Here is a 16,187-nt window from a genome sequence, read left to right as displayed (position 1 = left end):
TCACGGAATTTCAATGAATTATTGTCTCATAATCTCTTTTAGACCTTTGCAGCCACTGTGTTTATAACTTTTATAGCTTTTATAGCAAATCCCAGAAACATTTTAATTGTTTGATGATTTGTAAATTAGTCATGTTTGTCTGTTTTATAAAAACATCAAGTTTCTTCTTTTTTTTAATGAAAATTTAAATTATATATAGTGATATAAATTGATATATTGTTGTCTTTATAAAGCTTTTTTCATTCGAACGTAACCAAATGCTAGAAGTATCTTTTTTTTATTTTATAACCCCTCCCAGTCTCTCTCCTATGCTCATCATATTTTCATCTTAGATTGTTTCACCAGATTGTAAACTGCCGAAGGTGTAAGATGTAAATATTGCCATTTTGTGTGGGAATGAATCATGCTCACATTGTTCTTAGTTTCAATATATACGCTCGCTGTATGAGTGTGTTCTCTCGTAGTGGGGGGGTTCCCCTTGACAAATTTCAAAGCGGAGGACAATTAGCCATGCAGAGTGAGATATGTCGCCTCACCTCAGTTTATCTGTACATGAGAACCGCGCAGCGGCTGAGCAGGAGAATTTATGTGCCCTGAAAGTTCAAGCATGGTGAAATGCCAGGAGTTTGGCCTCTTTCGAGCTTGTGGCCGTATTTATGCCTCATGATGTCATCTGACAGCCGTGAGTTTGGGAGGGTCAGTCCACACACCCACACACAGACATCTGTTGCTCTCGACCCCTTTACTGCCTCTCTCCCCTGTCTGTCTTAAAGTATTGTCTGACTTTACTGGCACTAAGTCCAATTCTTAAAGTTATCCACTGAGCTTTCTGTTTGCCCTCTCCCTCTAGATATTTTACTTTCACACAGTTTTTCACAGGTTTCACTCACTTGTTCACACATACCTCATAACTTTAAACTTTTCTGTGCTTTCAGCTCTCTCTTTCTCTCTCTCTCTCTCTCTCTCTCTCTCGCTCATATCTTCTTGTTAAACATTTCGCCATTTACTTCTGCGAAACATCTCAAATAATTGACTAGCGAGCCGATAGTTTGTCCGCTGGTGAGATGAGCTTGGACGTGTCCTCTGACTGTTTGTTTAATCGCGGCAGCAATCGTCTGAGGAACACGGAAAGAATGAGGCCGGTTATTTACCCAGATGGTTTACTAGTGGAGGTGTGAGGCTGGCCAGCCCACTGTGGGAACACAACGCTTGCTTTTCTTGGTATCGCCGCGCGTTTTCGAGACCACTGTGTTTTTTTCCCCCCGGTTCTCTCCAGCTTTGTTTGCTCTGGATGGCATGTTTGATTATTTATCGTGAGGGAAAAGGGAGTAGCTGGAGCAATAAACATGTGACTGCACTGTATTTTGTTTTCCACTGAGAAGGCCGTGTCCTTTAACAGATATTTGAAGCCGCCATAAAGCCTTTTATTTGCTTTATAGAGGGGAGTCTGACTAAACTGAAGGAGGATCAAAAGCCACTGATTAGCGTCTTTGACAATTTGTGCTCGCTGTAAGTGCAACTTATCAGCAGATAAATATTTCTTCTGGGTGGCTGTGGTTAATTTTTTTCCACTTGTATGAAATTTCTTTTGACATCTAATCATTGTTATGTGTGTTTGTCGGGAAATTGTTTATACCAGTCTTATGGCTTGTGACTCTAAATGAAAGGGAATGAAAATAGGGCCTGTAATGTTTGTTTGTTATTTATCAGGAGGCCGAGGGAGTAGTGTAAGGGAATACATCTGCTCTGATAATAGGCATCAAAGTGTTCTCCAGGGAGCATATCAATTTCCAGCATTTCTGTTGGAGTTTTTTTTTTAATTTGTGTGTTTTTTTTCTTCGTACTTCTCCATTAGGCTCTCCAAGTGGCTCGGCAGATCCTCCTCCAGCAGCAGCAGCAGCAGCAGCAGTCTCAACAAAACACCGGCCGCAAATCCCCTAAAGCAAACGACAAGCAGCAAGGGCTTCAGGTGCTGTAAATACGTTGTCACTCCCCTATTTATTCAGATGAGCTATTTGACTGTGGTTGCTCAAGGAAACAAAAAAAAAGAAAAAGGCCTTTTGCAACTTTCTCTAGAACACGGTGTGCTCAGCACTTGGCTACAGTACGTTCACAAACAGGAAATTAAAATTGGCAGCATTTGCAAATATGTATGTTCAGGCACTATGTGTGATTTAGCAGCATAGTCAACAAAGTGTCAACAAAGAACATTAGAGGTTTCTATATGTAGAAATGCATCCTGTTGTGAAAAGTGGAGCCTACTTAACATCCTCTCATTTAGTAGTGGCTCCCCACCCACACCCACATGGAGGAGTTGGGAAGTAGAACAAATACGGAAGAGGAACAAGAAAGATGTGAGCTGGAGGTGAAATGTGATAGGACAGGTGCCTTATGGAAAATGCCTCTTTGATGCAAGTACAATAACAATGAGTGCTGTGCTTTTACAAAGTGTAATATGAAAAGTGTATATATATATATATATATATATATATATATATATATATATATATATATATATATATATATATATATATATATATATATATATAATGAGCTTTTATAGCAGCTAGGTCTAATGTCAGGTTGCGAAAAAGCCTCTTTGTTGTGCAGATGTCTTTAGAATAACTCCAGAAGATGAAATATGACTGTGATGACCTTTTAGTTGTGTGCATATTTGTCAGGATTCAAATAAGTTGAAAGGATCAAACCAAACAGTTTCCCCAAGCCTGGCAGGGAAATGTGCTGCAGAGGTCAACAGAGGGGACCACAACGGCAGATTCCAGCGTACAGCCAGTTGTTGGTACATAGTGAAGTACGAGACCGTCTCCTGCAGACAAAGACAAAATTAAAATTCTAATTTATTAATGTATACAGAGAGCTCGGCCAAGCTGTCACTCAGCTATTGAAAAGAGAGTCGGGCCCTTTTCCCCCGCCACCCCCCCCGCCTAGTTCTTGTGAAGAGAGAGCAGGCATAGCTGTAGTATCAGACTAACACTGTAAATTGCCTGCTCTAATGTTGTATGGTACATTTTACTGGGTTGAAACCGTCATTATGAAAAACCCACGGGTCCAGACAAGTGTTTGTTTATCTGGGCATTACATATTCTGCTAATTAAACACATACGCACACGCTTTAAAGTGTTGGCGCATAGACCTCAGTGTGTTGGTGTGCGAGCATGTATTACATGAGGTTTTTTTTTCCTCGTTGTTTTTCTCCACTCATGGTTTCTGTTGTTGAGATTTCTTTTTTTTTCCCCTCACACCATCTCTTCTTCTGTCACAAACATGTTTTGTGAAACAACACAGGGTAACGGTCTGAGTCTCATCTCACTTCCTCTTTAAAGAACAAACCTGCGCTCAGACGAGTGCCTTCTTTTTTTTTTTTTTTTTTTTGCACAGAACGTGCGCCATCTCCATCGCACGGCCTGGATAATGATTCTTCGTTGAGCTGGACTGGGTCATCAAAAGACATGATCCAACAATTATGAGGCTGTGTAGTAAGCTGACACCCCATAAAAGCACCTGATCTGCAGACGAAGCTCCATTCATCTCAGCGGTCTTCCCATTAGGCACGAGGAGATGTGCGGAGACTTTTACTCATTTGGAGATGTGACTCACTTTCCAATTCATTCTTATTCAAATCAAAAATAATGAAGCATGTTACATGCAGGACATCTAAAACAAAAGTGACCTGCATCGAGTAGTGAAGGGGGGAAAAAATGAGTCGAACAGGTCTCAGAATCCTTGATCACCATTAAATGGCTCTTTGGTTTTATATGTCCACCAGGGGTGCCCCCCCTCCCCCCCTCGCCCTTGTACTCCCCTCCCCCGCTCTGGGTGAAGATGCCTCCGCTGTAAACACAGCAGCCTGGAGATGCTTTAATCAGACAGGATACACAAACAGCTGCTGTGCAGGCTGGGAGAGCGGCTAAACATACTTGACTGGTCAAAAAGCCAGTAAATTACATCGACAGAATGACACGTGTAATTAAAAAAAGTCCACGCCGCTTTTGCCTTCCCGCGCCTTGCACCTACAGTGGCACGGCGACGAGCACCAGCAACTCCCACCCCGCTAATTACCATTATCAGTAAAATGGTAGGGTTTGACTCATTAGTTCCATGTGCATTTAATTAGAGGCAGGCTGAAATTGGATTTAACTTATTACTTTTTCATGGATCACTTTCTTGTCATCACTTCAAATTGGATTGCAGCCCCAGGTAACTAATTATGCCCGCCGCAGGATCAGGAGTGGAGAAATAGGTAATTAGGAACAACACTGTCGGACCCTCGCTGATAGTCCACCAGTACCGGGGGGGGGGGCTGCGTTTCAGCTCACGAGCCCGACTGGTTAACGGTACCTCGCTGCAAAGGATCCTGGGTACCTGGGTAGGCGTCCACCTCCTAACGGGATTATGTGGCAGTTAAAGTTGTTGCGTCAACATGATGTCGTTGCTGTCGGTGGCCTGCTCAGATTCCATCCAGCGTTGTTATTGGCCTTCGTTATTCATGTGGCGTGAGCTGCGGCCGGAGGCCAGCGAGCTTCCCCGCGTGGACGCGGCCCGTTCCGTCCGCTCTGATTGCGGCGAGAACACGAGCGGTCAGTCTGAGAGGAGCCAGCTGGCGAACGCGGGAACGCGGCGGCGCAGTCTGTTCAACACGCGCAGGTGTGAGGCAGCTGTTGCCTGCACGTCGGCGCAGAAACACCTTTTAACCATCTCTCACAAATTTGTTGAGGGCAAAGGAAACGATAACTTCCCCTTTGAGGCTTCATCTTAAAGTCCTTAGTGTTTGTAAGGAATCTGGTGTCGGTGTAAAGGAACATCTCTGTCCCTTGAGCCTTTTTTAATTGTAAGTATGTGCCAGTCTTACTGCTCAGTATTCTGTTCTAAATGTTGCATTGAACTTTTTTTCATGATGTCAAAGGTGTGTCTCTTGTTATTCTTCAGTCACAGAGAAACCACTGATAATGTTTCACAACTGAGACAGTGTTCTTATCTATACTATAACCAGCTGAAGAAACAGTCCACTGTTCTTTCTTCAGCCTCCTTTTTTCTTTCTTTCCCTCTCTTCCTCTGTGTTTTCACACCATAGTGTACAGCCTCAGAGAGGGCATCTTCAGGTTAAAAGATAATGTCTTTTCAGTTTACAGGATGAAAGCCTTTTAAGTTGTTGAACACCCCTCGGGCCCCCTCCTCCCCGCGTTTGCTCTTCACATCCTTCATTTGTGGTCTGTTGGGGGGGGGGGGCGTGATGTGACACAATCCAGGGGCCAAGCCTCCGTCTGACAGGACAGGGAGAAGCCGCTGGCTTGCTTTCGCTCCCTCTCCTACTGTTTTTGCAGAAGGCCCATGGCATTGTCCTGACACATGTATACCACACCGCTCCAATCTGTAAGTCATTAGAGCACTAGACCAAAGCCTGTCAGCTGGAGGTCAGCCAGTGGTGCAGGGGGGATCTGATGCAGCATTTCTGGCCCAGTAGGCTGTTGCCCCAAAGTGGCACAGCAAAGGTGAGACTGAGCGAGAGGCTGAATTCATGCTCGGGAGTGAAAGGTTTTAAAAAAAACGTATTCTTAGAGAAATGGGCAACATAACTGTTATATTCAGTTCGTAATCGCTTACAATCAATATGAGGACTGGCCAAAGAAGTTAAACAGAAGAACAGAAAGCAGTGGTGAAAGTAGACAGACTGGGGGTAGAGTGGCGCACTACCAGAACACTCAACCAAATCAAGGCTGTGCCAGTTTCACATTGATTCACTTAACGGCGTGTTTTGAAGCTCGCCAAGCTTAACTAGCGCAGTGAGTAAGATGAAAAGATCGCGTTCATTTCAATGTCTGTAGTAATGATGTTGGCGTCATCTTCGGTCGAAGAAGCCTAACTCAAAGAACGGAAACCAGTAGCGGGGACGTGACTAGAGCCAATCCATGAAACCAGATAAAACTAGCATAAAACAAAGTCTACAAGTGAAGGGTTTGTGCGTTCTGCCGCCTTGGCTTCTGTACCTTCAGGTACTGATGCTGTCGGTTCAGTTGTCCCAGAAGCAGCGTCCCCAACAGAAAAGTCCCGTCATTCGTGGCTTTTGTGCGTGATCCTGGGAAGAAGTTCATCTTGTCGCGATGGCAAAAAGTCTCAAGGTGATAGCGTAATGAAACCTCACTCTGACGCGTGCGTTGCTTTGAGGTGTTACACTACGCCGCGCCGTCTTCTCCGCTGTCTGTTTTCCTTGTCATATTGTAAAAATGTGTTATGTGTACTGTATAGATTAGAACCAGGTTCGGGATAATCCTGTCAGAATGAAGTCATCTGTCCCGTTTCCACACTGCCGAGCAGTGACGGGGGGGGGCTGCTTCCCAGCCACAATGATGACTGTGGAATTGACTCCAGTCACAGCGCTGGGAGCCAGTCTACCATTTTCAGGAGGCTTTTTTTTCCCCCTATTTGAGGCCTGATGTTTCCCTTCAAGCAGTGAACCTTCTCAGCCCCCCTCCCCACATGCTTCTCCCTATTTGTTGTATCTTTGTGTCATCCTCTGGCGCTATGTCTTGATGTCAAGCGTGTGTTGTTTGGGGTGATTCACATTCCCTTTTGCAGAGGGGTGGAAGGATGGATGGATGCACAGTCAACCATGGCATTAATAAACACTAACAGCCACGGCGGCCGTGCGAGGTCCAGTCGAGTCAGCATCAAGTCACAATGTGGTTTCTCGTCGGGTGTAGTTGCAAGCTTTTTTTTTTTTGCAATTCTAGTTCCATTTTCAGTTAATGCAAGAAGAGGGAGAGAAATACAAACTCACTCTCCCCGTACGAGAGGCACATACGTAGGTATAAGTACATTCAGATAAGTGAGAACATCATTCAAAGTTATTTTTATGTTTGTATTGCTTCACATTTTAGTTCAGTGATGGATGATTCCCTTTGTGTTGCACTTTAGTTTTGCCTTAAAGGACTTTCACGTTAGAATGTGTCAGAATTTTTCAGAAATGTTGCTAAGGCCTTTCACTTCTCAGTGTTAGGAAGTGGACAGGCTGACAAACAGCTTAGAGGAGGTTGGGTAAACACCTAGTTACAGTAGTAAGTGGTGCTGTACACGTACTGTGTGTTCTACATTGAGAGGCTCCCACAGCCTAATAATACTGTAAGTCATATGTATTTGTGATAAGCCTTCATAGCTTATCACAAATAACTATTATAATAATATAATAATAATGTAATAATAATAATAATCTCAGCATTATAAATTTATTTTATTATTTTTATTTTTTACCCCCACGCGCCACTGAAAATCATTATTTCTCATTAAATGTGACGCCTTTTGTTTGTGTACTAATATAGTTTCACATTTCAGACGACGCGCTGAAAATTCCCCCACCTCCTTAAATCGAACCCAAAAGTGTTCTTGCTTTGACTAAGTGAAAAACCACTCTGAATGGTGCACGCTCCGTTATTCACTGGCTGTTCGAATCACCCCAGGAAATATTTTGCAAATACAGAGTTCACATGTGCTGACTAAACAATGTGCCCCTGCCTGCCGAAATTAAAAGTAAATAACCAAACCCATATAAGTAATCGACCAGGAGGAACACGGTGACTCAGACGTGACTTACTGTAACTCCGCTCCGCTTCGGCGGATCATTCGTTCTAAATATGTCTTCTTACAAGTATCAGGGGGAGTGTTGGTAGGCTGCAGATGGTTAAAGGCGACTTCTTTTCCATCATTTCAACCACATGATGCTTATATGAGGAATTAAAATAGTGTTAGTAAGAATTATTTCATATCATGTACAGCATGAAAAGTTAATAAGCAATAATACAAGATCATCCCTGGTTTTGTTATCTCCAACTTAGGAATAGAAAATAGAAGCACTCAGTTGTTGTTTTACTGCTGAGTTTAAGTTTTATATTTTTTGAGATTTTTTGTTTTATATTATTTTTCTCTCACGGTTGATTTTGTTGATGTTTGTGGTTTGGCTTTGAAAAGGAACAGTGCACATGTAACAGTGAAGTGCATTACTGAGCTGTGATTGGGCCTCTGTGTTTTTTGTCAACATGATGATGCTACTGTATATAGAGCAGCGTTCTTTATATAGGTCCCACACCTGCCCTGCCGACTCCCTCCATCAGTAAACAATGATTTACTTTACACAGGAGGAGGCGTCTGTGTTTGTTTCCTCATGACAATAGTCCAGGCCACCAGGGCCTATCCAGAAAAAGAACGAGTGTAGCTGTGTGCCACCAGCACTTCCTCTTCGCCTCCTCCGTTAGCAGGAAGACATGGGTTGGCACAGCTTGCTCACTGGCTGTATTAGTGTTGGGAAAAGCTCTGTCATTGGAGTTGTGCCGTTATCTTTAGCCAGAGCTGAGCGGAGCCCAGCCTGGGCCAGACATTAACTCATACTTTCACTCTAACTCAAGCAGGAAATGGGAGTATTTCAGAATGTCACCCACTCTATCATGAACACAATTGTGCCAGTCCGCTCTGTACACCATCACAGGGGCACGCCAGTTCCAGGCTCCAAGATATCGACGTTCCTCTGTGCGCGGGAGCAGAACAGGGGAAAAATCTATAGAACGTGCGAACCACATCAACACACGTGTAATTATTTTGCAAAGCGGCAAGCACAGAAGCAGCGGACGGGAGAAACACTCAGAGAGAGGAGAAGCTTGAACTGCGTGTCTGCTAAATTTATCATGAGGCCTTTGGGAGCGTTGAAATGAGAACAGTGGCCTATTACTGTTAAGAAGGTGTTTTATTGAGAATACGCCGACATACCACCCCAGGGAGAGCGCCAGGGGAGCCGAGTGTGGCCGTAGCCTAAGCCTGTGTGTGTGTGTGTGTGTGTGTGTGTGTGTGTGTGTGTGTGTGTGTGTGTGTGTGTGTGTGTGTGTGTGTGTGTGTGTGTGTGTGTGTGTGTGTGTGTGTGCGCGTGTGTGTGTGCGCGTGTGTGTGTGCGCGTGTGTGTGTGCGCGTGTGTGTGCGTGTGCGCGCCTGCACATCACTGTCTTTGTGTCTCGTGTGAGATGTCTTGAGGGTGTCAGATAGAAAATAAAAGAAGCCTTTCTTCCACTTAATTACTCACCATGAGATGTATTAGAATTGTCACTTTTGACACTTGAGGTGTCCCAGTCAATAATTTATATAGGTCAGTCCGGCTCAGCAGAGGCCCGTTGTTAGTTATTAGCAGATGAGAACGGTGGCTTGTTACGCAGACGCTCTGTTTATTTTACCAGTGTGTTTGCGGGCTGGAATGCATCCCATGAACATTCCTTCATCCGTGGCCAAGGGCTTTATAGCCCTTGATATGAGCTGTGTTTCAGAGCTCTGTTACTCGGCTCTGTGTTTATTGTCATGATAATTAACAAAGTGAGGTGTTAATCTCTCCTCCTGCCTTTCCTGTAATTCTTTAAGTGAGTTGGTCAACTTATTGAAATTTAGCTAAAAGTGGCTAAAATAGATTAGTAACTTGTTGAATCTCTTTCTGATCTCCTCAGTAAATGACACGGAATAAGAGTCAAGTGAAAATAAATAAGGAAAGGTTAAAAGATTGCCTCCCCCCATCTCCTCCTCCTCCTCCTCTTGAGTTCAGTGAGGTGTCCAGTAGGTGGCAGGCTCCTGTTTTCCTCTCCTGCCTCTTCCCTCTTACTGAGTGCACATGGGTGTTAAACACTGTGGTGATATCATGACAGCTAATTGCTCTCATTGGGATGGAGTTGGATGGATTGGCTGGTAGCTGGGTGTAATGTTAGCTATTAATGTAAGTGGTTTTAGCTTGTCTGAGACCAGATTGTAGGCAAAGTGTGTAAAAGTGGAAACTGTCTGTGCTGCTGTGATTAAGTCTGTGACCAGATCCACATCTTTCACCGTGTTTTAAATGTACTCATCAAAACATTGTTTATTCCTCAGCAGTGTTGTAATTTAAAACAAAATCTGTGTGGTATTATCGGAATTTTAAGGGGAAAAAAGTCTAAATAACTACAAAGCCTCCAAATTGTTGTTTGTGCATTTGTTGTTTGAGTCAAATGAGTTGTGTCTTTGTTCCGGCGCTGTAAATAGTTCCATTTAGCAGAACAATAAAGGAGCCGATAGCAGGGCCAGTTTTCCTTTCTTTCCGCTGGATAGCTGTGTTTACTTATCTGTTGTTTAATTAAAGGGCCCCTTTTCTTTAGGCTTCCATTGTTTCAATAGCACGGCCAGAGTCCCAGCAGGGGTCAAAGGGTTAACAGCCGTCAACTGTGTCTTTTTTTTTTTTTTAAAGGGGCCCCCACACAAAGACACTGGTTCACCTGCAGCCCAGCCCGTGGCGTCCTATTGTGTGGCCCCATTTGAATTGATTATGTTTAGAGGGCTGCTTGTGATTGGTGGAGAAGGGCGTGGTTGATTGGATAGTTTTGTATCTTGTCAGCCGGGGAGCAACCTTGCACGTGCAATCTGTCTGTATCCTGAGGAAGGTTGGAGACTCGGCAGCACAGCAGCAGCAGCAGCGCTCGCTCGCTCGCTCTCTCTCAGCCTCCCTGCCTTCCAGCCCGTGCTCCTCTAACGCTCCCTGTCTCGTTGGCGCTCTCGCTCTCTCCGTCTCTCCCCCACTCTCTCTCGCTCGCTCGCTCGCCCGCTCTCGCTCTCTCTCTCTCTTTCCCTCGCCGCTGTGCTCTCCGCTCTGCTTCACTCCACACCGCGTGGCCCGGCTCTCTGTTTACCCTGCCAGCTAAATGGAGTTTGTCAGGTTTGTCAATATGATTGATTTCTGTGATTTTGCCAGCTTTCTTGTGTAAAAACTTGACAATTTAATTTGACCGGGGAAAAGGAGAGAAGGAGGCTTATTGTCTGTCTATCGCTGATGTTCTGTCATTGTAATTGGTTAATTTTGTCGTGCACTTTGTATGAGAGAGACAGTTATCTGGGCTTTACTTTGCTGCTGAAACACCGTTCGCAGGCTGGTTGTGATAAAAGAGCAACATGAAGTCTGGTGTCATGTGCATCAGATTTCTGAATACGTTTTAGATCAAAACTAGACTGCATGGATCAGTTGATGGTGTTGATCTGTTTACTTCGCTGCTGGTGGTTGATTCAGCTCTTAACTTTCCAGTTAATGCAACAGTTTCTCTGACTTCATGTGGCTCGTACAGTATCAGACAGTTTTGACGTTTCTGTCTTCCATTAGACTCTGTTTGTTTAGTTTTGTTTACTTTGCTGTGTGTGCCAACCAGTTCAACAGGATCTGGTACTTTACTGTATGTTGTCTGAATTATGGAAAGAAAAACAGGAGACAGGTTTGCCTTCTTTTTTTTATGTTGTTGTTCTTTGTCTCTCAGGAAAACACAACACTGGAACAAATGAGTTTTTTTTTTTGTTCAGAACATTCCAAGTCTGAGACATTTAAAATCCACAGAAAGCCTTCGGTTGTAGATTTGACTGTAGGATTTTGCTGCTTGTGTATTTTGTGGTGATTTGTTCTTGTGAGTTAATGAGTGCTGGTCAGACTGGCTTGCTCCCAGGCTACGGCCTGGACTAATCCTCACGCTCATCATGGTGTCACAGTGAATTAAGACAGAGGCTGGCACAGCTCTATATTTGACACAGTCACCGCAAAACCACGCTGGAGAGACACTGTCACTCCGAATGTCATCGCTCCACGTCTTTCCTGAGAACTTGGTGCATGTGCGTGTGTGTGTGTGTGTTTGAGAGAGAATAATTTTACATATCAGAGTCTCTTTTAAGCTTATTGTGTGTATCTGTGCTTTAACAAAGGCTGAAGACAAAATTCAGGAGTTCTAGTAATTTTACTTTGCTTTCTTTGACATTTGTCAGACTGTTGACTTTCACTTGTTTATTGACGTGGAATATTTTCAGTATTTACTGTTATTTAAAGCCTGCACTAAATAAGTGCCCTTCATATTTAACGTAACGCTTTTCTCGGGTGCGACGTTTCAGCACCTTTTATCGGCGCTGGGAAAAAGTGGGTGCCTTGAGGAAAAGGGAGATTGATGGCGATATCACTTGTTTGAGGAAGGAGAGCGAAGCCTAAACACGGTAGTGTGCGCCGTAATGCTGTGCAGCTGTGCGGAGACTCGCAGTTTGGGAGAGCTGGAGTGCGAGCTGATTGGCTTGACAGTTTGTAATCAAAGTTGATTTATTGTTCATTAGTAGTGCATTAGCCCTTTCAGGCAGGGGCATTATTTGTGCAGTGGCCTGTCAAGGCGAGCGGCTGCCAGCACCTGTCATTTCTTTACCATGACATAGGCAACCAAATACCGGCTGCGTTCGAGGAGAGGGGGCGCGGTGGACGCCGGCACAGCCCCGCAGCGCGCCGGGATATCCTTTACAGGGACGGGCTCCGCTTTGCACCGCGGCGGGCAGGCGAGGCGAGAGGAGCGGAGAGGAGAGACGGGGGAATAGCTGAGCAGTGATATAGTGAGCCACCAGCTGCTACTCCCTCACTTGCCTGAGTAAAACATGTTTTTACTTGAAAAGGGCTATCACTCAGTTTTTAAGGGGCCGTTACTGCTCCGAGTCTCTCTTTCCAACGGGGAAGATGAACTCTACACTCGAAACGTCATGCGTTTTAAGGAGTTCAGGTGGCAGGACAGTGATCAGATGAAATGTTGTAGCATGTTTTTTTCCCGGCTCTGTTGTGACCTATATATTTTTACTACATTTAGTGACGCGGCATATGCTCCTAGAAAAGAGGGGCGATTATTACGGATGTGTGTGGGCAATAAATAAGGTTGACACATGCTGCTTTTCAGCTAATGCTGTGAATCCAGTGCTGACACTGAATATGTTTTTTCAATATGCTTTTATTAATTAGCTGTATGTTTTATAAGTCACATAACACAACAAGACAATTTATAGGCTTCTTGTCTGCCGTCATGGAAACAAGGATTAACTTTGCATTGCCCGTGTGCAGAGAATAGAAACAATCTGCACAAGGATGTGTTGGCCATTGTTTTTCAACTACAGTTTCATTTGGAAAGGATTTAGGAGGCTGTGATCTTAATTAAATCTCAACTGGCTGAAATAATGCATCTGAAGACGTGCGCTGTTGCGTAACCGCTCAGCGCTGCGAGACCCCAGGTCGCAGGGACGCCGCCGACACCGACAGCCGTCGTACGGCGTTTCCGGGATGGGGTGAGAACAGCGAGCGGCAGCGCGTGAGGTAGCAGTTGTCGTCGTGAATTTGTGCGGCAAGTTTTGAGACTCGAACGCCTCGTGGCTTGGGAAATACGCACCAAGAGGTGTAACTTGAAAGGTCAGACAGAGTGACAGGACAGTGAGTCACTCGTCAAACTGTAACAAACAACGTGAAGTTGGAATCTTGAGAAGGTGTGTGTGTGTGTGTGTGTGTGTGTGTGTGTGTGTGTGTGTGTGTGTGTGTGTGTGTGTGTGTGTGTGTGTGTGTGTGTGTGTGTGTGTGTGTGTGTGTGTGTGTGTGTGGTCTCCACTCACCTGCCTCCAGTGTGGGAAACAGTGTCCAGTGTGCGACTGGCTTGTTATTGTTCGGTGACGTCTCGCTCACTTTGCCGCGCAGTTTGTTTGTTTGAACCCGACACTGGGACCGGCTCTGGCGAAAACCTGTTTGTTTGCAGTCGAAAACTTAATTAAAATGCAATCTTAACTTTTGTTTTCACAGTTGCTGCAAGTATTTTGCGCCCGCACCCCCCCCCCCCCCCCCCCCCACGCCCCCAAACCGAATACAGCAGTATAGAAGGTGTGGTGAATGCGGCTGTCATTACTCTGTTTATGTGCGGCATAAACATTTTTAAAAGAGCCTGATTGTGGATGAGGAGGAGGGAGTGGAGGGGGCCTGACAGGGATGGCGCTGTCCTGCTTGAGTAAACCTTTTTTTATCCAATCACCTCCAATGGCTAATTTGATATTTGACTAATTACGGTCACGCAGCACGAGTACAATAGCTCCCGTGAAAATCCTCATCCCGCCGTCGTTTTCATGCAGGAGATGATGGTCAGGATGGGAAGTCGTTTCCTTGCGTCACTGCGGGCCGAGCTAAAACAACAGCATCAAACGGACTCGACTCTGTGATTTCTCAAGGGCTTGTTATTCCTTTTTTACTTCTCCATTCCATTTGATGCCCCTACAAAACAAGATGACCCCAGGGACCACAAATGAAATTTTGATAATTCTCCTCCTCCTTTTTTTTTTTTTCTTTGAGCCAAGCTGCACCTTAGCGGCCAGTAAAGCGCCTGTGCCGGTCTCACTGACGTTCACCTCCTTGCGCCTCATCTGTGTTCCTCGTAATTGCTTCTGTGTGGGTAAAGGGGCTATCGTACAGCTTTGTTCACCCCTACTCCTTTTCACCAAGATCTGACCTCTGACTTGTGAAGGAGGAGGGGCTGCTGGGGGAACGTCTTCATTAATTCTGAATAAGTGGCTCTCTTACCATCTCCCTATTACATTATGCACTTTTTCACCATGTAGTGATGCACAGAGAGAGATTGTTGCTCCTTAATGAGAAATAACTCACTGTATGGTATGTACATATTGAGGCGGTGCGCAGAATGACCGGGATGGAATGAATGATGCTCATTTTTGCATCAATTAAATAATTTTAATTTTACAATTAAATATTTTTAGGACAAGCTTTTTTTTAATCCAGTGCCAGCACACTTCCCTATGCAGTCTATGGCAGTTTACGTCTCCTACACAGTGTTATGCGCTGCATATGTTCCTGCATGCGCTTGTGACAGCCAACATGCCACAGTTTAGATTTCTCTGCGTGCGTGGATGTGTGCATGCTTCGAGGCAGCAGGTCTGTACTGGTAACGGCATATTGCCTCCAGTCACTCTGCAGCTGTGAGAATGTTCCAGGTTTGAATGTTTATGTATGGGAGGCACCTGGAGAGCGCCACACCTTTGCGAAATTCATAAACGTCAGCTATTTTTGGCATCCTCAGAATGTCCTCTTTTTCACACACTCATATTGGTGGAGTAGATTAGAGCTGGGCTCATTGGATCCCTCCAGTTATTAGCCCAGTATGAGGCTCCATCTAGTCTATCTTTAGATGGTGATATATTTTTTGGGATGATCTGGAGTCATGATGTTATCCAGGAGATACGGGAGTGCACCATATGGGAGTGCTCTAAATGGCGACTGGCGTCCTGTGTTTGCGTTAAATGGACATGATACAGGGGCCAGGGCAATATTTTTCAGTTAAAGTGCCTCCACCCATCCTTCCTCTCAGTAGGACCCAGTCTTAGGCAGATTTTCACTCCTTCAGCAGAGGATTAAATGGTAGTAGTTACATTGATCAATAGGTTAAGAAGCGTACAATCCCTCTTGCTGCTAATGACCTCAGTAGTAATGGGTAATAAAATGGGGGTCTGTAATAGCCTCTTGCTGTGGCTGTGCACTGAGGAAGCAGCTCTAGCTGTAGTTACTGTGAGCCAGGCAAAGTGTGAAACCGTGATGAGATATACACTTTAGGTGTAAAGAATTAAGACAGTTAAATTATAGGACGCCAGAGAGTCATTTCTAATTGAATTGGCAGCTTTTGAGAGCTGCTTAAGTGTGTAAAACCTCTGTGTTAACTTGAAGTTTGCTCTCTTTTTTTTTTTCCTCCACGTGCAGCACGACGGAATGATTATATATTCCAAAATAAGACTAAATTTACAGCTTTAGCACGGTAGTAAAAAAATAGAGCATGACAAGTATAGAGAAGATTTTTTATTCATGCGGTTAAAGCACAGCTTCAAACAAAAGTGAGGGCATTATTATTTATACTCGGCGTGCGTGGGGGGTAAATGTCATGTTTGGACAGGAACTATATATCATGTCACATATGGCGCTTGCTTGTCAGCAAAACAGGGCGGCTTGGTTGACCTTCAAAATAGTTCATCAAAATTAGCCTGGAAGAAAAAAAAAAGGAATTCAGTGGATAATGACTGTGAAATTAGGAAATGGGAGGCAGGGGCTACGCAAATGACAGGACAAGTCATGTGCAAAAGTCAAGATGAACTGCATATTAAGACATAATACGGGGGGGAATTAATATTGCATTTTCCCCCTCGCATCCCCACGCCTGGCGCTGGGGATGAGGAATGTGGCGCCTGCGCTGGGCCTGGGTGGGGCCGAGCCTCCCTCGTGCTCCCGGAGCTGGCGCGTTTCAGCCCGCCGCCGCCCAATAAAGTTAACGGAGAGCATCAAAGCCGCTCCGTCCTCTTTGACATCGCTG

The 16,187-nt window shown here is 44.7% G+C and overlaps 1 protein-coding gene across 20 annotated transcripts in view; it reads left to right on the top strand.

Moving 5' to 3' along the window:
* The window catches only part of foxp1b (forkhead box P1b), a 128,953-nt gene that overhangs the window by 78,619 nt on the left and 34,147 nt on the right, over positions 1-16,187 (top strand). For all 20 annotated transcript variants that reach the window (XM_055508698.1, XM_055508689.1, XM_055508694.1 and 17 more), the window contains one exon: positions 1,856-1,969. In XM_055508698.1, coding sequence (XP_055364673.1) covers positions 1,856-1,969 — 114 coding nt within the window. The remainder of the gene's footprint in view (positions 1-1,855; positions 1,970-16,187) is intronic.

Source organism: Betta splendens, chromosome 5 (genome assembly GCF_900634795.4).
Source record: "Betta splendens chromosome 5, fBetSpl5.4, whole genome shotgun sequence".
NCBI lineage: Eukaryota > Metazoa > Chordata > Actinopteri > Anabantiformes > Osphronemidae > Betta > Betta splendens.
Note: the sequence above shows the minus strand (reverse complement) of the source record. Positions and strands in the feature narration are given on the sequence as shown.